Genomic DNA, 24,692 nt, shown 5'->3' with positions numbered 1-24,692 from the left:
AGCATTATTAAGATCGTGGCATGCATTTTATGCTGAAAAGAACCCATCATTCGAATTGGTTCTGCTTCTGTTGGTGCGGCAGCTTGCAAGATTTAAAGTCACACATTGCTTTCGATGCAAATTTGACTCCTTCACCAGCAGTAGTTGACCTCATAGCTGATAACAATGTCCCCCTTTATATTTCATCTTCTCCGAGGCCAACAAACTCCGTGGAATGTCTTCCTTCTCCAGAGTATCCACAGCTGAAGCTACAGACAGTGCATAAGAGTCACTCTTGCCTAGCACCATTAGTGGCTTGGAGGGGGGGGGAGGGGGAGGTGCTGCTGCTGCAGAAACTATTGACATTTGTGACTCTGCCCCTCCTCCATCACCCACTTAGAGAGCAAGGGAGCTTCTTGCCCAAAGACAATGCCTCTCAGTGATTCCATCAGGCTGCTAAACCTTTACATAGCTTTTGGGGTAGCCATGTGACCTACTCTTAGCCACTATTTATAGCCTGCTGAACACAGTACCACCCTTGTGTGATCAGCTTTTGTTGCAGTAGAGAATGCTATTATCCTCACTCCCATGCCACCCCCTAGGCATACATCAGGCATGGACAATCCGTAAACTTCCACAACACAGAGCCTACATGGCATGTGGATGTTGCACCCAAGAACCCAGAGGAGGACAATTCAAAGGCAGAAGAGTCAATGTCCTATTTATTCAAGGAAGGAGCTATGGAAGAGTCCGCTCTACCGATGGCCTGCATACCAGGTGGCAAGTTCCTGCAATGTGCATGCTATCACTTGGTAAGCTGGCCATCAGCATTGTCCTGCAAGGTGTGGGAGAGTGATAAAATGTAGCTCACTATCTGGAAGGAGGAATCATAGAATCATAAAATTGGAAGGAATCCCTGCCCACAACCATCCCTGGGTGGGCTCGAACCACCAGCCTTCTGGTTAGCAGCCAGATGCACTGACCCATTGTGCCAGAGGGCATCAGATGTGATGCAGGCTGCATGTACTCTTCATTCAGTGTGCTCCCACCACTGGTTTCTGAAGTTGTGTCCACACAGAATTAGCCACAATCCACATCTATGTTGTGGTGTCATGAGAAATATTGTGTTTTGATGTATTCCCCACCCCACCCCCCAAAAAACCTAGCTCTGATCTGACTTGAAAATATGGACATAGCCCTGATCTGACTTGAAAATATGGACATAGCCAATGATCAGGGGATGGTAACCTTTGATATGTACAGTTGGGACATACTGTGAGTTATGCTGAATCTTTGCTTCCCTATCTGCTGCCTGTACCCCACTATCATATCTACAGTACTTCTTCATTTATTGCAGTTATATCAAGGCTCCCAACCAGCCACTGACCACACCCAAACCTGTTTGGCTTCAGCAAGGTTCCCATATTGCATGCCATGGGCCTGGTCGGAGGGGAGCCTAACAAAGACAGTCAACAAGAGAAGTAAGCAACGAGAATAGTGCAAATAAAATCCACACCATTAGTGTGTTGAAAATACTTTGCATATTTTTGAATACTGACTGTAGGGTTATATTTAATTGTTTGGAAAGTTTAAAGTGGTACTCTTGCTTGCCCCCATATTTTGTCCATTGTGAAATTTGCCAGGGATGTTTGTTCTTGTGCTCTTCCTTTGCCTGTGGTTTTACCCCAGTGCACGCTTAAAAGCCAAACTCCGCACTACCTTGAGGTCTTCTCAAGGAGACACAAAGAAGCTTAGGCTGTTTGGTGGAGGCAGCCAAGGAAAATAAAGACTTCCACCTGATAGCAGCAGAAAGGTCATGGGAGGGGAAGGCAAACTAGAAGGAGACACTCTGTTTGGTCCAGTCTCCATTTCACAAGCCAAGGTGTAGCTGGGCCATGTGACACCTTTCCTCCAAGGAGCTCGGGATGGCTTGCAAGGTTTCTCATTCGCTCTTTTATCCTCACAAACATCCTGTGAGGTAGGATAGGCAGAGAGAGTATTTGTTCAATCTTAGTATCATAGAACCATAGAGCTGGAAGGGGCCCCAAGGATCATCTCATCCAACCCCCTTCAATGCAGTTGTCCCACATGGGGATCAAACCTGTGACCTTGACATTATCAGCACCATGCTCTAACCAGCTGAGCTACCTCAATTTCTTAATGTGACCCAGTCCACTTCCTGGCTTACTGGAGTTTTGAAGCTAGGTCTCCCCAGTCTTAGTCTGGCACTCAGCTCACTATGTCACACTGGCTAGGATGTCTAGAGAAGCCACTGTTCGTTTTACCACCTCAGGTTTTGCACATTTCTGCACCTATACTATCAGGTAATCAGACTGTAAGTTGAGAAGGCTCAGGCTGTTATCTGTAACTGAACACTTTGTTGGTCAGCCAGAGGAGCAGCTCAGAGTTAGCAGCTTTATATGGCTAGGTGGAACCCTATTGGTGCCTTGTATCACCTGACCCTATTGAGCTGGTAGCTCAGTACTGCCCTCCAGGGATCCAAAAAGGCAGTGCTGAACTCCAGCAGAGAGCAGGCCAGCCCAATAGCATTCCCTTCAGGAAAGGTCAAGGGAGCACATTTCCCTTTCATCTAAAATACCTGGTTCAATGATACCTGGTTCAAGACCACACATTAAAGTACACTAGAAGATAAGCCAGGTTAGTAAAATAATGGAAATACAAAACACACCGAGTCTGGACATTTCACAGAATCCAAACGCTTGCTGTTAGCATTGCATCTGCATGTGAAACTATTGTTGGAGCACTAAACGTGGATGCAATATCCAAAAAAAAAACCACCACCAACCCTACCATGTGAGAAAGAAGATATATGCATATGCTCCTTGCTGAAGCCATCAACAAATGCAATCAAATTTGTCAATGAATTCCAGCTGTGGAGTCTCTTGCTCCAATTGCCCTCTGAAATTTGTCTATGATCAGAGATGGAGCTTCCATTATTCCCAAGCTGCTTTGCAGTTTATGCATCATTACAGCTTTGGCTCAGCCCTGTCCCAGCCATCTGAATGGGATCCATTCAGCAGAGAGCAGCATGCATAAAAACAACACCGTCCACAATCTCAGGCCAGTTTTCACAAAGCTGCACATCTGTGTGTTACACATTCCATTGTGGCGCCCACATCTCACAATGGCAGCGCTTATTGTTTCTTTACGGGACATAAAGCAAGTAACTGTACGCGGAGCCTATGATGTAATGCGCACAAATGTTCTGCCAAGGATCTGTGGAATGATAGTTCACATTGTGAACATTGTGTCAAGAGGGAGAAGGAGAATGAGAAAACAATATGAAATTGACACAACAAATTACAGTGAGTGACAAAACATGCATTTTGTTCGGAATCTGCTTGATTGCAAAAGGCAATTCAGTGCCAATATACCCAGTGCCAATGTGGCTATCCTAAACTCTGCATCTTACTTTATTTGCTATAAGATATTACCATTTTTGACATCAATTTGTTCCATTTTAAAGTTATGTTTTCTCATGACTTTTTGTATTGGATCAGATTATTATGAGGTGTTTTTGGTTGTATATTTTGTTGCTGCAAACCGCCTTGTGTATAGTAATATAGAAAGGTGGTATACAAATTAAAAGTGAAATGAAATGAAATTTTTCAGCCGACTTGGGTGACATAAGTCATCTGCACCCTGTAGCGAACACCAAAACCAATGAGATTCGGTTACTTAACTGTGCACAAGGAAGGTGGTATGAGTTTCAATTTATTATATTTTTAGCTATTGGAATTACAAATTCCAGAGAAGTAGTTATGTTCATTGCAGTAAAACCAGTAAAGACTAGCCAATTCACTGGAGCATTGGCTTTGATGGCTATCCCTCACTTGGTCAAATGTTCAAACTGGACAGAATCTCAGGTCCCATTAAAACATATATCACACTAAATTTGCTAGTCTTTAAGGTGCCTCGGGATGCTCTTGTTTGTGTTATCATCATTATTCCTACAAATATGGATATGGATATACAACACACACATTCAGATCTACTAGAAAGATGGAGTGAAAACAACACAGGGCAATAAGAGAACCACAAGCACAAGGAGAAGAAAATGAACTAGTAATTTCAACATTTATTTCTGTGTATTTTACAGTATTTCACTTAAAGACCAAAAGCATCATCAGTATTCATTGGATTTTTTTCACGGAACTGGCAACTGATAGATTATAGTAATTTTTTTAAAATAAGTTCCACTTCAATAGTGCATGTCAGAATACAAATTAATTGGAACAAAGTAAAAAATAAAAATAAACTACATTTAGCAACAAACCTGTACAAAAGAAGGGGAGGTTGCGGGGAGCAGCCCCATCACATGTATTTTAAGGCTATGTACAAGTGTTCTGTTATTTACCTTGCAATTAGAAACTTTTCGCTTCATCTCCTTCATACTGATGCGTTTAGGCAAAAACACTGTTACTAAAGTGATCAAATTCCTTAAAAGCTTTTGCTGAGAAAGCAAAGAGATTACTCCCTAATCTCATGGAAAAGAAAACATTTGTGCAGATGGGAAAGTACGGTGTCTTCCTTCCTCTCCCTTTCATTGTAACTTTGCCCCAAAAGATGACCTTGGATCTGGGGCAGTAGGGAAAGGAAGTTGTTGGTCAATTTTTCTGAGAAAAAGACTGGCAATTCAAACAATCCAGGTGTGTATTTGTTAGCTACCTTCCTAGACTGAGGGAGAAGGAGGAAAGAGGAAAAAACTTAATGTTTCAACAGTGAATATATAAGCCTTGGGCAGTGAGACGTATATAAGGGCTGACCTGGTCTTTTTTTTGCTACAGGTTTCTATTAAGGCAAACCAGTGGAGTTTATTGCTTAAGAAATATCACACCGTTTCTTTAAATCTTCTGCAAGGGATGCGGTCAACCTGTGCGCAAAGATGCAAGCAAGCATAACACCTGGAGCACAAAGAAAACTCATCCACCCGTTTCGAAACATTTGGTGATAAAGGCGCAGGAAGTCTCAGGATCATTTATACATGGGCGCTTTTAGCATGGGTTGGGGAGCTGGATCGAGATCCATAGTAGAAACGGTTCTGGCCAAATGTTTCCGCGTCACCGGAGCAGCAGACAATGATGGACCCACCAAAAAGGCAAAGAGCAGACCCAATCCAGCCCGTGTAAAGGGAATATCCAAAACTCATGATCATGGTTTCACGGTGAGCACTCACGGGGAACCAAATCGTAGCCACAACGCCACACAGAGCTGGGGAAATATTTGGGGGGAAAGGGAAGAGAGAAAGATCATCATTGTTCAGCAGGGAGCACAGGACATCATGCAAACATGTGATAATTTTAATCGTTCTTTTCTGTGATATCTGCGTTGAGATAGGGTTGCTTTCATTTATTTGCAAAAATAATAATAATCTCCCACCAACATTAAGAAAAGGGTCACAGAAATGGACAGCACAAAACCAACAATAAAATTGCATCTGTGAAAAAAACAGAAAATACATCACAAAACAGTAGATCAAATTAGGACATTAAAATAGGTGGATCACCCCTCGGAGAAAGATAGGGGGTAACCCAAACTGTGCACATTATTCAGGGATGGGAATGGTTTCCTTTTAAGTCTTCCAAGGCCTGGCAAAGTGCCTAATACCTTCACTTCCTGTTTAAGCCACAGGAATCAAAGGCAATAAATAAGACCCTCAAAAGATAAAATGCATCTTAAAAACCATGCTTTTTAAGAGGGAAAGAAAATGGCTTCCACATCTGAGAATCATCAAACTGGGCAATACTTTATTTCCTGTGGAAGAGAGCTGCGCTGGATTTGGTCCCTGAGAAATCAGTCAAATAACAACAAAACTTTGGTACGGCTACATTTGTTCCAGAGACCACATCGAAAGATGTCTTGAGGCAGTGTCAAAGTGCTGAGATTACGCAAGAGGGGGGGGGGATGGAGAAAAGAAAACAGGGACAAAAGTTCGGTTTAAAAGCAACAAACACACTATTTAGCCGGTGGGAGAATGTGACACAAAATGGGCGGCGGCTATTACCGTTTGAGAGCGGGTTGCATCAGGTAAGGGGGCGCTAGCCTTAGGGGGCGTTTAGGCACTTTTGCAAAGTGGAGGAACTGCTGTGAGCATCACACAAACACACCCCTGGAACAAAGCACACACTGCCTCCTACCTGGCAGCTTCCTTTAACCCTAATTTCATCAGGTGGGGGAGCAGAAGAGCAGGCACCCAAACCCTCCAACATTTCTCCTATGGAAATAGGGACATTCTATTCCATACCCTCCAACATTTTTCCAATGAAAATAGGGACGTTCTAAGGAAAAGTGGGACATTCCAGGATCAAATCAGAAACCCAGGCAGCTTCTGTATATGCAGGACTGTCGCTGGAAAACAGGGACATTTAGAGGGCCTGCTGTTGCCTAGATGGCCTAGGAGGTGGTGCTGGGAAGGAATCAGCAGCTGTGGTGCATGCTGGCACCGATGGCATGAAGAAATGTTGTCATGAGGTCCTGGAAGCACGAGCTGGAGGGCAATGCGCAGAAGCGGCTTGCGGTGTGAGGCAGAGCTGCTCTGCTGCATTCTGGCAGGTGCACCATTGTGTGGCTCACAGGAGGGAGATGCTGCAGGGAGGTCAGCACCATGCAAACGCAAGGCAGAGCCAACCCAGCGCTCTTGCCAGCACGTTTGCACCACACCAACCTCCCCTCCCTCTTTCCCTCCTGGGAACCAGCAGCAAGCCCCCCGCTGCTGGGAAGTGAGCAAAGCAGCTCCATCCCATGCAGCAAGCGACTTCTGGCAACTGAGCTGCTGGGATGAGGGATGGAAATGAACACACTAGTTCTCACTCACCTTCCTCACGTATAGGGTTTGCATTCCCTGTACGCCCCTTAAATCTGTTCTGGGTTTCCCCCAACACTTCAGAGCAGGATTTGGGGAGGGCATGGGGCACACGGGAGAGGAGAGGGCAGAAAGTCCTATTGCGCAAGTGGAGATCCTTGCACTGATCAGACAGTTATTGAGTACATATTCTAGAACGTATCTTATTTCTTTGTTGTAGAAAGGCTTTTAATCTTCAAAACCCATTAAAGGCATCTTTTTCACATTCAAAACTATGTGATTCCCCCAAAATTGTGTCTGTTTGAGAAGAAAGCTTGTTGAATGCAAAGGAAAATCCCTACAGGACCTCTCTTAGGCTTTAAAAAAAAAAGCTTTCAGAAGAATTGCTGGAAGTGACTGGGAGTGACCAAAATTGTGGCTTCCCGATGTTGGGGACTACAACTCCCATCATCCTTGACAATGCTTGCTGGGGCTGATGGAAGCTGCAGTCCAAAATATCTGGGTGGTACCACATTGGTTACCCCCTGCCTTACTGCATATTTGTTTATTGCTGCCTTTGATCAATCATATTGTGGTTTTCCAAACTATTAAAAAAAACATTTCACACTGCCTAAAGCACTTTGAAAATTCTTTTCTCTATTTCCAGCTTCATTTGGTGTATTAAAACTCCAATATGCTCAGATATGATGAGCAAACAGGGTTACAGGGGGCATTTTAAAAACCATCAAGCAGGATGGAAGGGTGGCCACCTCTGATATGATTGTCAACCTCTGTTTTCAGCTGTCATTAAGTCAGCTGGAAGATCAGAGCTTGCTATTTTCCTGGCAAGCCGCCAACAGCTATTCTGCGTTGCCTGCTGTCTTCTGCTGTAGCCTGGAGCAGATGCACTGCTGCTGGATCTCCCAACTGTGGTTAGGAGGCTGGCGTTATCTAAATATTTAATATGCTGTGCTCTTTGCCATTCGCACAGCAGCCAACATAACATGGCTTACCACAAAAGTAGAAGCACACAGTCACATAGGAACCGAGGAACCTGCCTTGCACTGAGTTAAACCATGAGTCCATTTAGCTCAGTACAGGCAATGACCAATTGATGCCTCGTTGGATCATAGAACTGTTGAGTTGGGAGGGGTCCCCAGGGTCATCTAGTCCAACCCCCGCAATGCAAGAATCTCAACTAGGCAGGGATATGCAAACGTTAAGAATGCATGGTACCTATTGGCTTAAGAGACAACTATATCATGGAATCATGGAATTGCAAAGTTGGAAGAAACCACATGGGTCATCTAGTCCAGGAATGTTTTCCCTCAGCAGGGGGAAGGAGATGGGGAAAGCATGACAATAAGACCTTTCAAACATAGGCTTTCCTGCTTGCTTGCTTGCTTGCTTGCTTGCTTGCTTGCTTGCTTGAGTATTTGTTTGTGAAAGAAAATTGGGGGGGCAAATAACATTTAGGGGGCTGCCCCCCATTAACTATGGGCCTGCCAAGCCCTGGATATTGTTGATGTTCTCCTCAGTCTGCATTGCACTTTGCACTACCCTACATCCATCTCTGCAAGACACAGCAAGAAACTAGTCCACCAGTTTTTGCCTGACAATTCCTACCACTCTGGCTTTACTGCCTAAATTGTGTGGCTTGTAGACAACTCAAAGCCTCTACTGCAGCTGGACACGTCTCCACTTAGCCTCTCTGGCGTGTTGGGGGGAACCACACAGAGCAGCCGCTATAAATAAGGCATGATGTCAGCTCTGGCTGCCACAGGGAGAGAGCCAACTTCAGGGCAGGATGGCACAAAGAGGCAACTCTCTCCTCAACCGCCCCCCACCTCCCCCTCAGCTAAACAAGCGGGTGAAAACAAGACACCAAGGCCTGTTGTTAGGAGATGAGGAGGCCTTGAGAATACGCAGGTGCTGGAGAAGACTGTGGAGCTCATTGTTATCAGGGTGATACTGACTGGGTCTTCCACCCCATTGGAAGGGGGGGGGAGAACATAGACTGGACTGAGAGATGCTCCAGGCCACTGCCAGGGGAGCACCCCACACTGAGCAGAGCTGTGGAGGGCACACAGGGACATGTCTCCCTCTTCAGGGTTTTATAGCAGCAAGGTCCACAGCTGTGAACCAGGCCTTTGCATTCTGTTTGCAAAATGTTAGCTGCTCCTGGGATAGGGGAGTGGAATAGTATCAAGCCTTCCCCAATCTGCCTTCACCAAGACAATAGGGTTGCAAGGTCAGGAGGATCTCAGACCCTGAGATTTCAAGGCCCCAAACTGAGATTTGGGAGCAGCCCCTGGTGATTTTCCTCTGCTCTCCCTCTCATCACTGAGCCCTGGAGATGGAGGTTAATTGGGGAGCAAGGAGGGGAGGACCCTCCCTCCCTTAGGGAGTCTATGCAATAATTTGAGGCTGGCTTCAGCCAAGCTGAAGCTTGCAAGCTGCACACGTAGTCTTCTCAACAAACAAATTTAAGGCACTTTCTTACACCTGGAGATTCAAGCCCTTCCTCTGCCACCTGGAAGAGGCAAGGCAACCCTGGAGACTTCAGGTCAGTCCTGCAGGTCTGGCAACCCTAGACTACAAATCCCATCAGCCCCAGCATGGATAGTGCTCAGTGATTATGGATATTGTAGTCCAGTGACATCTGGAAAGCACTGGCTTAGGGAAGGCTGCCTTAGTGTGTACTGTTCTGCAGTCTTTGGGTTTGTTTTTTAAAAGGACCCTCTAGGCCAGGCATCCCCAAACTACGGCCCTCCAGATGTTTTGGCCCACAACTCCCATGATCCCTAGGTAATAGGACCAGTGGTCAGGGATAATGGGAATTGTAGTTCAAAACATCTGGAGGGCCGAAGTTTGGGGGTGCCTGCTCTAGGCCATTCTGAGAGTCTGGGTTCTGTAATGATTACAAAGTCCTTATTTTTCTTGCCAAGATCCTACAAAGTCAGGCTTTCCTTTAGAAAACCTTGAAATACTACTGCACCCCCCCAGTTGGAAAACTTGACCTTTTGCAGATTAGGCTGGCATCACTGGCAAGTGAGTGAGCCAGGCTGTGCCCATATCTTACCCAAGAGTATTAGCAGGATTCCTCCCAACTGGGAACGCCTGTACTTGGCCACTCCAGGTTCGTTGCCCATCCGGATGCAAGGCAGGACAGTCACCAGAAGAAAAACAGCTGGCAGTCCCAAGACAGAGGCTGCAATCATCAGAGCCCGACATGCCTGGACGTACCCTGCCAGAAGGAAAAAGCGTTCAGAACTCAGGTGCCTCCTACAAGATGCAGTAAAGTATATTCATACAGGAGATCTGAAAACCAGGAGACAATTCAGATGCATTATCCAGACAGTTATCCATTTACACAGAGGAATGCATACACACCCCTTCCTCTCATCTGTGCCCTTGAAGTAATGGGCATGTGTCCTCCTTTGCAGAGCACAGCCCTCTATTTGAAGGAGTCCTTTGTTTGAAGGGCTGATCAGTCCAAGTATGGTTTGAAGGTTTAGGCTGCACACATGCTGTTCATTTAAAGGGCATGACTCCCCCTACAAAAGAATCCTGGGAACTGTAGTTTGTTGAGGGTGCTGGGAATTTTAGCTATGTGAGGGGTAAGTTGCAGTTCCCAGGATTTGGGGGGGGGGGATTTCACATGCTTTAAATGATTGCTGCACACGAAGCCAAAAAACCCTCAGAAGGGCAAGTAGGGGCCTTGAAGTTGTCCAGCAGCAATTAGCATCTGGACTGAGGCATCTGCTCCACCACTATAATGAGGTGCATTGCGTTTCAATTTATAGCAATTATTTATTAATGTGAATCTGTGTGTCTTATTTGCATATGCAAATTTTATGCAAATCTGCTGCCCTCTTTCGGCCACTTTTCTTGGTGGTGCACGAGGGCCCTCCTAAAAAAAAGCTGGTGTGTGTGATATTCTGCTTCTGAAGCAAACGAAACAGCAAGCTCTCCGCAGGTGTGAACAGGAGAAAACAAAGACTGGAATTTTGACTTTTCAAACTCTCTCCTAAGGAGATCCAAAGTCTGGGCTGTGTGTATCCAGACATTCTACAGCAGCGATGCTACATTTTCCCAACACTCAAGCCACAATGGCTACATACATTTAAAGTAAGCAAGCGGACACACACACACAAACACATACTGGATCAGGCTTCCTCAACCTCAGCCCTCCAGATGTTTTGTGACTACAATTCCCACCATCCCTGACCACTGGTCCTGCTAGCTAGGGGTCATGGGAGTTGTAGGCCAAAAACATCTGGAGGGCTGAGGTTGAGGAAGCCTGCTCTGAATCCTGGGAACTGTAGTTTCACACACACACACACACACACACACACACACACACACAGTTACAATTCCCAGCACCCTTAGCAAACTACAGCATAGCTGTCAAGTTTTCCCTTTTCTCATGAGGAAGCCTATTCTGCATAAGGGAATTTCCCTTTAAAAAAGTGAGACCTTGACAGCTATGAACTACAGTTCCTAGGATATGTGAGGGAGGATTCTTTAAATGCCTGGTGTGTATGGAGCCAGTATTTTTTTTCTCTTAAAATTTTGTCTCCACTAGCATGAGAGCACTATATATATAGGGAGACTGGGGGCAGGGGGACTTGGCTTTTATTTACTTATTCCGATGATATATACCCTCCCAATTCATCAAAAGACCTTAGAATGAATAACAACATGTAAAACAGATAAGCCAAACTAGGTATTACTCTTAATAATTTAATGAGGAAAACTCACACACCTATCTGTATAATGCAAATAGGTCAAAATACCTCATCACTCAAAGGTCTGGAGGAAGAGGAAAGTGTTCAGCTGACATGCAATGTTGTCACCAGCACCAGCCCAACTGCAGAAGCTTTTCCAAAGCTGGGGCACCGTTGCCGATAAGGCCCTCCTGCAAACCACAGAACATCACCCAGCAGGGCTGTCCCTACCATTAGGCAGAGTGAGGTGACTGCCTTAGCCAGGGGATTTTGGGTGTCATGAAAGGGCAGTGAAAATGTAATTTGTTATTGTTGTATTTTTACTTCCAAGGCACTTGCAGAGGAACTTGTGGGATTTTCTGACTCAGATACAATGCTTTTTCAGGTAGATGAGTCCTAAGCTGGTGAGTCAAGCCTAAAACTCAAATTCTCAAACCTAAAACTCTGAATTGGACTTGGTGACAAATAGGCAGCTAGTACATTACTATTATTTAGGACTAATGTGATGTGGTCCATGAAAACTCTAGGCCAGGTCTAGGCCAGAGCAGATCCAGAGTGAATGGCTAGATGAAAACCTGGTATTTTTAAAGAAAAGCCCTTCTGGATCAGAGCAAAGTTCCATCTAGTCCAACATTCTGTATCCTACAGTGGCCAAGCAGATTCATCTGAGAGGTCCACAAGTAGCATTGTGAAGGCATTATACCAGAACCCAGAGCTATCCAATGAAGCTGAATGTTGGAAGAATCAGGATAGACAAAACAAACTACGTCTCAGAACCGGGCCAGCCATGAGGCGAGGTGAGGCAATCGCCTCAGGCAGCAGATCCAGCCTCCAAGGAGCCCATTCCCCCTGCCAACCCCCACCCACTCCTCCCTGGCTTCCTTCTTCTCCCCTACCACTGCAGAGGAGGCAGGCAGGCAGTAGTTTTGGTGAGGACTGCAAAAGAAGAGAAAGAGGAGGGGGAGCGGCATTTTCTTTTTTCCTTCAACCAGCAAAATGTCCTGGCTTGACCCTGGCAAGATGTGGTGATGGACACAGACCTGGATAGCTTTAAAAGGAGCTTAGAAACATTTGTGGGGGATAAGGCCATTAATGGTTGCTAGGGATCACAAGCGGGGAGAGTGTTGTTGCAGTCTTCCCATGAGCATCTGGTTGGCCACTGTGAGAACAGAATTCTGGCCCAGATGGGCCTTTGGTCTGATCCACTGCTACAGCAAATGAAGGCCAACAACTGCCTTTTTTAAAAGAAAGAAAGAAAGAAAGAAAGAAAGAAAGAAAGAAAGAAAGAAAGAAAGAAAGAAAGAAAGAAAGAAAGAAAGAAAGAAAGAAAGAAGCATTTATATTTGGCATTATTTAAAAAGAAAATACAGTAATCACAGAGAAGACGCTTAAGGACATAAGAAGAGCCTGCTGGATCAGTCCACTGACCCATCAAGCCTGTTCTCACAGCAGCCAATAGCTCCCTATGGGAAGCAAGCATAAAACCACATGGCCCAAAACAGAGCTTTCCAAACTTTTCATGTTGGTGACACACTTTTTAGACGTGCATCATTTTGCAACACAGTAATCCAGTTTTACTAGGAAACTGGAGGTTCAGCTAAACCAGGGGTCACCAAACTACGGCCCCCGGGCCGGATGCGGCCCAATCGGCCTCCCAATCCGGCCCGCGACGCCCCCTGCCGCTCGCTGCCGCCGCCCGCTCTTACGGCGCACGGCGCGGCGGCGATCTTAAAAATCAGCAAAAAACCACCGAAAATCCTTTGTGCGCATGCGTATGGGCCTCTCCCGACCCAGAAGAGGTCATTTCCGATGCACTTCCAGGTCGGGGGAGGCCCATACGCATGCGCACAAGCGATTTCCGGCGATTTTTTCCCAACCGTGTGCGTGTGTGCATGCGCACGAGCGCGCACTCCCCCGCCCTCCGGCCCGCTGCGCGCGCACTCCCCTGCCCTCCGGCCCGCCGCGTGGTCGGCGCGGCGGGCGCCGGCCCGCTGCGCGGTAAGTCTGGGGACCCCTGAGCTAAACCCTTTCCAGCCCCAGGAGGAGCGTGGGGAACCTTCGTGTGACACACCGCAGCCAGACACACAGTTTGGAAAGCAACAAAGGACGATGCAACAGGAGGCATCCTTTGACCCATGGTCTTTGGATTCATCATGGACCACACTTCCTCTGCTGACATTTACACTGGGTGAACATTAAGCAGTCAACCTGTGACTGGCAAAGAGGAACACTGAGTGTGCAAGGAGCCTCTGTGCACCACTTAAATGATGCTGCAATGCTGGTCATGAGAGCAATGTGGGATTCCCAGGTTCAGAGGCACTCTGTCTCTAAATGCCAATTGCTAGGAAACAATAGCAGGAGAGGGCTAAGGCATTCATGGACTGCTTGTGAGCTTCCCAGAGGCATCTTCGTACCTACTGAGAAACACATGAAGCCGGACCATTGCTTAGATCCAGAAGCAGTCTTCTTATATTCTTTCGAACACTGCACTAGCATGCAACCATTGCAAGGAACTTTTAACGCATTGATGATCTGCATGAGTCCCTGCACAGATAGGCCTACAAGTTGCCCATCCACGAGAGCTTACAGCATGCAGGGGCTAACAGTGTGAAACCAGAAGGTCTCCCCTCGTCTTTGAGCTTATAGTAGGTAGCTCATGCTCATCACACTAATCCTATCCATTATCAGCACAGCAAAAAAAGTAGGATTATAAGAAAAGCCCTTCTGGATCAGACCAAAGGTTGGCCATGCCCATCATCCTATTTCACAGTGGCCAGCCCAAGGCCCCCTGGAAACCAAGAAGCAGGGCTTGGAGGCAATAGGCCTCTCCCATTGTTGCTCCCCGTAAGCTCATATTCTTCAGAGCATTGTGCCTCTGAACTTTAAGATTGCCTATCAGCCTTATGACTGTTCAGCAGCAAGCAGACTTACTGGTCTAGCTAGCTCAGTATTGCCTCAGTGACAGTAGCTCCCAGTGTATCAACCAGGGATCTCTCCAAGCCTTGCTTGGAGATGCTATGGATTAGATTTGGGGCCTTCTGCATGCAAAACAGATGTTCTGCCCTGAACAAACCCCTTTGGTGGAAGCCTTGCACAAGGGCTTCTCTTTGCCCAATTGAACCTGGGACCTTTTGTGACATGTTCTCTCACTGATCCACCACAACCCTTCTCTAACCCTTTGTGAATTTGGTCTAATCTCCTCTTAAAGATTCCTAAACTTGCGACCGTCACCACCACCTTGTGGCAGCAAGTTGCACAAATTCATTGCGAGCTGTGTGAAGAAGCAGCCCTCTCCTTTGTCTCTCCTACCAATTCGTTTAAGAAAGAATGTCAAAGCAGCATGCACGTAAATATAACAAAAAAGAGCAAAACCAGTATTTGCTCTTCTGCAGACATTTAAATATTGTCTACCATAGCCATCGTAATAGCACAGAGTGCAAGCTCAGAAGCCCACAGTTTGAATTCAACCGTCCATGCCCACTAAATTAAACCTGGAGAGGCCCCTATCAGCATCCAGATGTGAGGTACCTTATTTGATCATTACTCCCACTGAATTCAGTGGAATTTAAAGCCAATTAGTGTATACTTGGGACTGAACTGTAAGAACCGGGGTGGGGTTTGGTGGTAAAAGAATATGCTGATCCATCTTCCGTCTGTGGTGTTTCAAAGATTTCCACTTCTGCAAAATAAGAACCATCTGTTTGCCTGAGCATGCACAGAGTGCATTTCCCTAACCACAACATACAGCTTTAAAGACCAATGCTGCCTGGTCAAACTTTAAGAAAAAGCTGAAGCCAAACAACTTTCTCTTTTAAAAAAATAAATAAAAATGCTAAGAATAATTTCTTAGCCAGATTTTGCACTTACCAAAGTCAATATACCTGCACACACTTCCCCCACTTCGTAGAACTTAACTTTCTTAATTTCCCTGAATGCTTAACTTTCTCCTCCCATCCTCCTTCCCTCCAGTCCCTGTTATTTTCCCAGCAGTGGATTGTAAGATCCTTGGGACAGAGACTTGTCATTTTTTTTTTGCTTGTTACTCTGTAAAAGCACTGTGCGCATGAATGCAACCAAATAGCCATAGGGGCCGCCCTGTTGATTTCAATCTGCCATAAAATCCCAAGCAGCCTTTGCGAGTTTTTGGATAGCCCATACCTGGCAATATGAGGATGTCCACCAGCGGCTTGCAGTGATAGAGGCCCGTTGCCATGACACAGTCTGCCCACAGCCCTTTGGACCCCAGCTCGTCCATCTTCCTGCAGGTGGTGATGGTATAGCCGCAAGTCACGACCCAGTCATTGGTGGACGTTGCCACAATCATGCTAATCCAGCCGACAAAGCTAGCCACAAATCCCGTGAGGTGCAAGCAGGTGGCAACCATGATTCTCCTCTGGGCCGGTGAGCCAGGCAACCCAGCAGCAGCTTAAGAGAAGAGGGTGGCTGAGGATTGCTGCAAGAGTCAAAGAAGTGTAGAGGCTGAGGAGGAACAAGTGGCAGGGTCTGCCTTTGAGCTGTCAGCAGAGAGGACTGGAGGCTGATGTGATGATGGGCTGGAGGATACAAAGATGCCTCACATCAGTTAGTCCGGCCTCTGGGAGGAACCCAGTCCCACACAGCTTGATGGGAGGTGTCATGCAAAATGCGAAGGGTGTGTTTCATCTCCCTCCCCCCTTTTTCTTTTTTTAAAAAATATCTCTCCAACTAAACAATAGGAGAAGTTAGCCTACTGAACTAAAAAAAAAAGGCAGAGGGAAGAAGCTACAACACAGATAGGGGCTCGGGCCTTCCGTGTGACACTGAAGAGCCTTCGACGTCTGTACTGAATTTGAAATTATTTTTGCATAGGAAAGTGTTTGTAATTGTTATATATGATGTTTTGTGTGGGGAGCTTGCTGTGTGTGTGTGTGTGTGTGTGTGTGTGTGTGTGTGTGTGTGTGTGTGATGACTTTGAGAGATTTTATGGGAAATGATTCATAAACGGAATTAAATAATTGCAAAACTCAATCCACTGCAGCATGAGGACAGATTTAGCTCTGTCCCATAATGAGAGGCAGTGATTTATTTTTTCTAGAGAGAAAGTTGCAAGACCAGGAAGATCCCATGAATGACAGTGGCCCCCTTGCAAGGGGTGTGGGCCTTGGCAGCTGCCCAACAATGCCTACTATGGATGATATTAATCAGTCTTTCATTCCAGAGTTTTAAATGCATTTCTCCATCAGTCTCCTGACCACAAAAAATCTGTTGTTGTTTTTTTCAAGTGGATTTGTCACACTGGAGCAAGTGTTTTAATCCACTTTATGTGTGCAGCCTAAATTCCTCAGTATGTACCTGTATCAATCCTGCAAAACACTGACATTCTGGAGGTGTCCTCTATCTGAGGGGGGTTTGCATCCTTAGATGATGAAATCTACTGCATACCTTAGATGCCACCTGGCCTGCCAGAACCTCCCTCCCCCCCCCCAAAAAAAATACTGCAAGCTGGATGCTTGGCAGGGAGGAGAGGGTACAAACTCATTCCAAACAGGTTGGATATTGAATCCACAAACCGCTCATTAACAGCATCCATCTCATCAGGTTTTTTTTAGGGGTAGGGAATCATCCACTTTATTATTAATCTCAAACACTAATTCAACACTTTTATTGCCTCACCCAAATCAGGGGGGGAAGCAAGTATCTGGAGGGTCACAGCCCCCCCCATTCAGATTATTATTATTATTATTATTATTATTATTATTATTATTATGTATACCACTCTTCATCCGTAGATCTCAAGGCGGTTCACAACACAAAAATACAAGATAAAAAGCACAAATTACATAATAAAAGCAAGAACAAAAACAAACCGCCCTCCTCTCCACACAAAAATTTAAGAGGGTATCAGATGTTAATCAGCCAAAGGCTTGGTTAAATCGGAATGTTCTTGCCTGGCGCCTGGCGTATAATGAAGATGACAGCTGAACCTCCAATCCTACACACAGCTATATGGAAACAATGCATTTAAAATCAAGCTATAATTCATGATGCTCAGAATAAATTCTTTTAAAAGCATACTATTTTAATATGCATGTTCATTTAGTATAAAGTTCTGTAACAACAGAACAAAATTCACTCAGCATCCTGGCTGTCTGAATCGCAACTGAGAACAGTCTAAAGAGAATCTGCTTCTTCTGCTTCTTCAAATGTTCAAATATTCTTCCTGCTGAAAGAGCCATAGACAAACATCTGGGTTTCTTTCCACTGATAAAATATGCCTGTAGTGACCACTAGTGGAATTTGTCTGGAACTGCACTCCAGACTGATTTAGGTACACAGCTCCAAGCCCGGGAGTTAAAACGTTGCTGTACATAGACCTGGTTTACACAATGTATGTGCATATCATGTGAACTATTCATAATCAGTGATGCCACCAGGGATCAACCTCAAATGGCCTCGGTCCAGTATACCTGAAGCATAGCTGCCAAGTTTTCCCTTTTCTCACGAGGAAGCCTATTCAGCATAAGGGAAAATCCCTTAAAATAAGGGATAACTTGGCAGCTATGCTGAAGGAGTGTCTCCACCTCCATCATTCTGCCCGGACACTGAGGTCCAGCACCGAGGGCCTTCTGGCGGTTCCCTCGTTGCGAGAAGCCAAGTTGCAGGGAACTAGGCAGAGGGCCTTCTCGGTGGTGGCGCCTGCCCTGTGGAACGCCCTCCCAACAGATGTCAAAGAGGAAAACAACTACCAGACTTTTAGAAGACATCTGAAGGCAGCCCTGTTCAGGGAGGCTTTTAATGTATTAATAGACTACTGTGTTTTATTTTTCTGTTGGAAGCCGCCCAGAGTGGCTGGGGAAACCCAGCCAGATGGGTGGGGTATAAATAATAAATTATTATTATATAAGTCCAACATCCAGGGCTCTGCTTCCCCAGTCCCAAGACCAACCTGAGAGCTGCAGAACTCAACATTTGATGACTGCCAGGTGAACATGTTGCTGCTTATAAAATTCCTGCTGCTGTTTTTCAATCTTTTGATGGCTGATTCACACATACAAGGCACTACTTTGGATTACTATGGAGTTATGGAACCGCACAGAAGAGCCAGCCCATCATGTATAAGGGAGCAACATACATATTTCATTCCTAGCCATATAAGGCATTTTTCATTTAAATCTTTTAGGGGTTTTTAATGCTCTTTTATGTACGGTAATTTTCTGCTGGTGCTTTTCATCTATTCTATTTTTTTGGCTTTTAAATTGCATCACTCCCTACTCAGATAATGTTCTCTATTGGGTGATATACAAATGTTGTTAATAAATGCTCCAATCCATTACGTGCAAGAGGAGCAGCGTTTGACAGCCAGTCAGAATTTTGCCAGCCTGGTCAGAATTTCACTTATTGGCCAATTGCCAGATTCATGTATAGCTAGAAATGTGTGTTTCTTCTTTCTGGCAGGACAGTATTTGTGCAGTATTATTAAAAATGTATTAAGGAGTTTTCGCTGGGTCAAAATGTCTTAATTCTCTCTCTCTCTCTCTCTCATCACACATACACACACTTGCAGGAAATTATTTTTTTCATTCTTAGTATGTGACAGCAAAAAAAGTAACTAGTTTTCTTGAAAAGGAATACTTATACTTACACACACACACACACACACACACACACACACACACACACACACAAACGGAACTGAAGGTGGTTTGAAAGGGGATTGGGCTGCCCATGATGTTTATATTCAAGCCACCTTTGCCTTGATTGTAGTTACTTACATTAACTGAAATACCTGAAAAACCTCTTTGAATAGACGCAAACATGGGATAACTGAAATGTGCAAACATGATGTCTCCGACGGCATTCAACTCTCTTAAAACTATTGTCTGTCCCCAGCCTTACAGGTCTGCTGATCTATGCCGTTGTGAATACTAGAGTGAATGGTACATTGTCAAATGCACAAAACTAGCATTGAGAAATATCTTGAACAAACACCCAATTCACATACTATATGTGCAAAGCACACAAAAGGTGAAGTGCTTGACATTAGAATTGTTTTTATTTGTATGTGGATCCACAATCTATACAGGGTATTTACAATGCATGAAAAATGGAAAACTGCACAAAATACAATTGAGGTATAAGCTAAGAGCACAGTATGTCATGTTTCAATAAATAGAATTCAAAATTTGTAAACTAAGTGACCAGATAAATGCATCTTGTTTTACTAAAACCATACAAAATATCTGTTTTTGTATCACATGAGGTAGAGGCCAGTTTTGTGTGTCATGTAATGCAATTACAGCAACTCCAACCATAGAACTGTACATCATTGGCAAAATGTCAAAAATTATTGGTATGCACCAACCTTTTTAAAAAACTTTTGATTTTTTTAAACTCCAGTAATTCCACCTGTTGCCTTGAATGTTTTGCAGGACCTATTAAGTCTATAAATGATAAACTATTTTCTTTAAAGATCTTGCCGCAATCCAGAATGGTACTTTATGTCTGTCCAATGACTTTTGTATATGCCCAGCTGGACAGCAAACCATATATGAAATATATGAACAGCAAACCATAGGACATATTGCAAACTAATTTTTAAACTTCAAAAATGATTTTCTGTATGGGCATGATAAACTGGTGGTCCAGGTAAATACCGAAGGTCCTGCTGAGCAAACAGAAGGTGGTCACATGCTGCTCTAGATTGTGGAATTATATTAAGGTATCAACATCAATAAATACTTTCAAAAGCATCATGAACACATACAAAATAGAAGTTTGTCATAGACTTGCTTATTCTGGAAGGCAACACAGCTGCACCCGGACATTTAGAAACCAATAATTTGTGTGGATTCACTAGAATGATTTAGATACATTACAACTGTGCTTCCTTTCTCTTTAAGGTGAGGTATTTGAAAGAATGTAATGGATTGCTATATTTATCAGGATATTCATTTGGGGGGAAATAAGAACTTGTTTCACTGTGCTTGAATATTTCAGAGCACCAGAGAATTCAAAGTATCCTCTATATTGTGGGTTTACAAAAAAAAAAAAGTTGTGCAATCTGTTTAATGTGTGACTTTTGCTTTTATAATAGAGAGCATCTGCAACAACAAAAATATCAAAAGATTTCCAGGACAGGAATTATGGACTGCCTCACATTACCACAGATGTAATGGACGAAAACGTTGCAGAGAAAGTATAACGAAGAGATCAAGCTGCCCGTTCCTGGACAGAGATATTTTACAGCTGCAGCATAAATATTTCAAGCATAGGATTACAAGAGATTTTAAGTATTTTGTTACATTATATTACTGTATCAGGGTTTAAAAACATGTTAATGGTATATATTTATCTGCGTTCTCCTGTGTATAAAAAAGTTATGCTTTTCTAAGATCAAATGAACTTTAGCATAGGGAGCTGACTTAGAAAGTGTTTTGAGGTCAGCTACATAGCCCTATGAAAATGCCTCCAAGGTACACCAGTCAGCCATTCACGCAGCTGTTTTTACGGCAAATTCTGCCCTTTCAAACGGAAGCTAAGGGAAAAGTGGAAGTACAGGTCTGAAGAGGCTCCAAGAATGTGGAACTAAGCAGCAGCGAGTAGGCAAAACGGCTTCATAGTACTCGGCGGTCCCCACAGCCTAGTCTACTGCAGGCGTTGCATTACAATACCTTAACTATGTACAAATGATTTTACAGGTATCAATATATTAAATATATAATAAAATTAATCCAAGAATGCAAAATATACCCCATAACTACCATGTTTACCTCAAATACTCAAGCTAAGTGATATAAGACATACTGAAAAGAAAAAACATTTTGTCTGAACACACTTTGCTAAAGCTTTTTGATCTAATGTCAAAGGGCTTGTGTCTTCAAGTGCAGATGAAAGTTTAGGGCTACCACAATGGTAAGATACTTCGCTCCCTAACATTTCCCGCAGAGTTTATTGCACCCTGCACTATTTGGTTTTTTAAAAGCAGGGATACCAAGAAGCAGATTTTTTCTATAAAAGTATTCTTGGCAACCTTGCTTCTAATGGTATTGTTTTTAGTGCTTTTCAGAAACATTAATGGATAAGACAAATTGGAAACAAACCTATCTAAAAGGCCAATGCAGGGATGACTTTTAAAGAAAAGCCTTCAATAATTATTAAAATACAGAATGAGCATGCTAAGTCTAAAAGAGCAAATTCGAATTTACAGAAAAATTTGTCATAGGTCTCTGTAAATGGGTAAAGCCTTGTATGCAATTCAAGCTATATAGGCATGGAGTAAATCACCCATTAGGTACGTCATGTTAAGAGATAAACGTAAGAAACTAGCTGCTGTAAAACATAGACTATTTACAATTTCCTAGAAAACTATCTCTTGGTGGCTATGGACACCTATGGCACACTTCTATGTATTAATTACTTAACATCTAGGGAAGTCTTATGTAAAGGAGGCTGAAATTAACTGTTCAATTTAAGGGTTACAATTATGATTTCTTTGATTATAAGTTGGTGTGTCATTTGGTTTTACAAATTTTCAGAGACATTAAACAAACCCGAAAGTGGCACTCTCTCACTCACACACACACACGTCAACAAATTATTACTACTACGAAAACATCTAAAATATAGTCAAAATTGCCACATGTTCATCTCCGGTAAGTGTTGCAACTATAGGAACATTTAGGACAAACATTGCTGATCTTCGCATTTTAGTTACCACACCCTTTATAAATAGAAACATGATAACAAATTGTGACTTCATTCGTTCTATAAAACTGCTTCTCCATAGCCAACAGTGGAAAATTTGGGCAGAAAGAAGGAAGGCATTACATTGCAATAACATTCAGGAAGGATTGTGCCAAAAGTTCAGTGGTGGCTGAATACTTTGGCATGCAAAAAAATAATTCACAAGCATGTTGTACTTGAACTAGTAAAATACAGTGGTACCTCTACTTATGAATAACTCTACTTACGAATGTTTCTACTTACGAATGGAGATCCGTCCGCATCTTGGATGCAGTTTAGATAGGATTTTTTCTACTTACGAATTTTTAGATAGGGTTGCTTCGACTTACGAATTTTTTCTCCCAATGCATACAAATTTTTTCTACTTACGAATGTGCGTTCGGAACGCATTAAATTCGTAAGTAGAGGTACCACTGTATATGAACAAATAACCTGTTAAGACCAATAGTGGAATATGCTTGCCTGCATTGAAAATGAAAATGAACACAATCATAATTTATTCTGGCAAAATAAAATATTGAAATTGGTATATTCTACTGCAATAATATTTAAGGATGCAAAACACCCAAAAATGTGAGCATAATATTTCTCATTAAAATTTAGCTATTTCTTCAGTAGTACTGCACTATTATTGAAATAGCAAATAAAGGCATGCAAAACATATTACATGTTAGAGTTAGAAGGACTATGAGGTGAACAGTTAAACGCGGGCAGAGACAGCATTTGGCATTTTGAGCTGCTTAAGATATACATTTTAGGCAGCAACATCCAATCCCAAGACTTTGTTTTCTACTAGGTTCAGCTCCAACCAACCATTTAAAAAAAAAAAGCTTTGTGGTGATGCACAAGCTGACTGCTTGGGATGTAAGCACACAATTGTTTCACCCACAAACTTGGCAGCTGTGTTTTCCAATCCCAGTGTTATTTAACATTCAACTGCTGGGCAAATTGTCCAAGAACATGGGGTGTTACCTTATGAACAATGGCACTCAGTCCTATTTTCCTTTGCAGCAGGTGAAGGTATAATGGTTAAGGCCTATTTATAGACACTGGATGTACAAATTCAATCCAGCTAAGATGGATCTGTTTTTGTTGAGAGGTTGATTTACCTGTTTTAAGACAATCATACTTCCCCTCGAAGTTAAATATAAATTTGAATTTTAAAAAATTGATATAAAGTTTCCACGTTCCTGGATACAGGGGGTCCTTCCGGATTTTTATTTTTATGTGGCCAGAAATGTGCTGTACCAGCTTCGGTTTGTGCAACAGCTGCATTACTTTCTGGGTAGCAAGGTCCTTGCTATTGTTTCGCATGCCCTGGTAACATGTTCACGGAACTGCTATAATTTGCTTCGCATGCCCTGGTAACATGTTCACGGAACTGCTGTAATTTGCTTTATATGGAACTGACCTTTAAGACAGCCTGACTCCTGATTTGTGGACTTATCAAAGGAGAGAGACTGCACAGATCTTGTACCCTTAAATCCAGAAATGCACTTATACATTTTATTTTGCCCGGCATTTAGTCTGTTTCGTTTTATATTGTCACCTGCTTTTTGCTATGTGTGTTATAGTATCGTTTTATGATGCCATTGGTTTCCTTTTTGTTAATTTGGATTGTTATGATCACTCAGGTGAGCTGAACAGCTGAAAAAAAGAATTTATTTTATTATTCAATTTCTATCCTACCCTTACTCCCCAAAAAAGCCCAGGCCAGGGAAACATAACTGGAAATGGTATTTTTAATGGTCCCTACATAAAGAGTGTACCGTATATTTTTTAAAAAATAAAACATAAATGCTCTGGGTCCACACATGTAGCAGGCCACCACAACATGCAGATCAGATGGGGATGCACACAGAGATGGACATCACTATCTGCAGTTGTCATTTGCAGAAGTGGCTTGTCAAGTGAGAAAGAGCCACTATGTTCGATTCCTATCAGGTGGGGGTGCTGTTTACCGGGAGGGAGTAGGGGATGTGGTAGGGAGGTTGGGGTGCAAATCCAGCTATCCTGTATGTGTGCTTGCCATGATCTGACATCTCCAACAATTTCCAGTAAGCAACAGCAACTCACTTACTGGAAAGCTAGAGCAGCAGGTCTGTCTCACCCAGTGAGCTGGATCTGGTTGTTCGTGCAAAGGCACCGTCCCAATCCACAATGCAATGCATACCCCCCACACACACACATTTCTGTGGTCTCGGTCGCATGCAGCACCTATAGCTAGGACAGGGCAAAGCAGCTAGAATTTTTGTGAGATATATTGGTCACATTGCTTTTTATGTTCAATGATCTGAATACAGGCCTAGGTTTTGAAGATGATTTCCCCGCCCCCCTCTCTTCACCAAAAGCCATTCAATACAATACTTTTGAGCAATTAGACATTTGTCTATCGAATCTATTTTACCTTCTATATAACAGAACTGGCTTTCCCTCTGGATAACCCAAACTGTACTCAG

General features: G+C 43.6%; 1 protein-coding gene and 1 non-coding gene across 2 annotated transcripts; both read right to left on the bottom strand.

The window, feature by feature from the left end:
* Positions 1–895: 895 nt before the first annotated feature.
* TRNAS-GCU (transfer RNA serine (anticodon GCU)) lies at positions 896–980 on the bottom strand. Its single transcript has one exon. It is a non-coding gene; the product is annotated as a tRNA-Ser (tRNA).
* Positions 981–4,060: 3,080 nt separating this feature from the next.
* Positions 4,061–16,043, bottom strand: CLDN11 (claudin 11). The gene is made up of 3 exons (XM_035134022.3): positions 15,670–16,043; positions 9,864–10,028; positions 4,061–5,211 (listed from the first exon to the last, which is right to left on the bottom strand). Exons 1-3 carry the CDS (start codon positions 15,893–15,895, stop codon positions 4,979–4,981), a joined length of 624 nt encoding a protein of 207 aa, XP_034989913.1. The 5' UTR covers positions 15,896–16,043; the 3' UTR covers positions 4,061–4,978.
* Between the last annotated feature and the right edge of the window lie 8,649 nt (positions 16,044–24,692).

The sequence above is a fragment of the Zootoca vivipara genome, chromosome 5 (assembly GCF_965207765.1).
Source record: "Zootoca vivipara chromosome 5, rZooViv2.hap1.1, whole genome shotgun sequence".
Taxonomy (NCBI): Eukaryota; Metazoa; Chordata; class Lepidosauria; order Squamata; family Lacertidae; genus Zootoca; species Zootoca vivipara.
The sequence above is the reverse complement of the archived record's forward strand: the minus strand, read 5'-3'. Positions and strand labels throughout refer to the sequence as shown.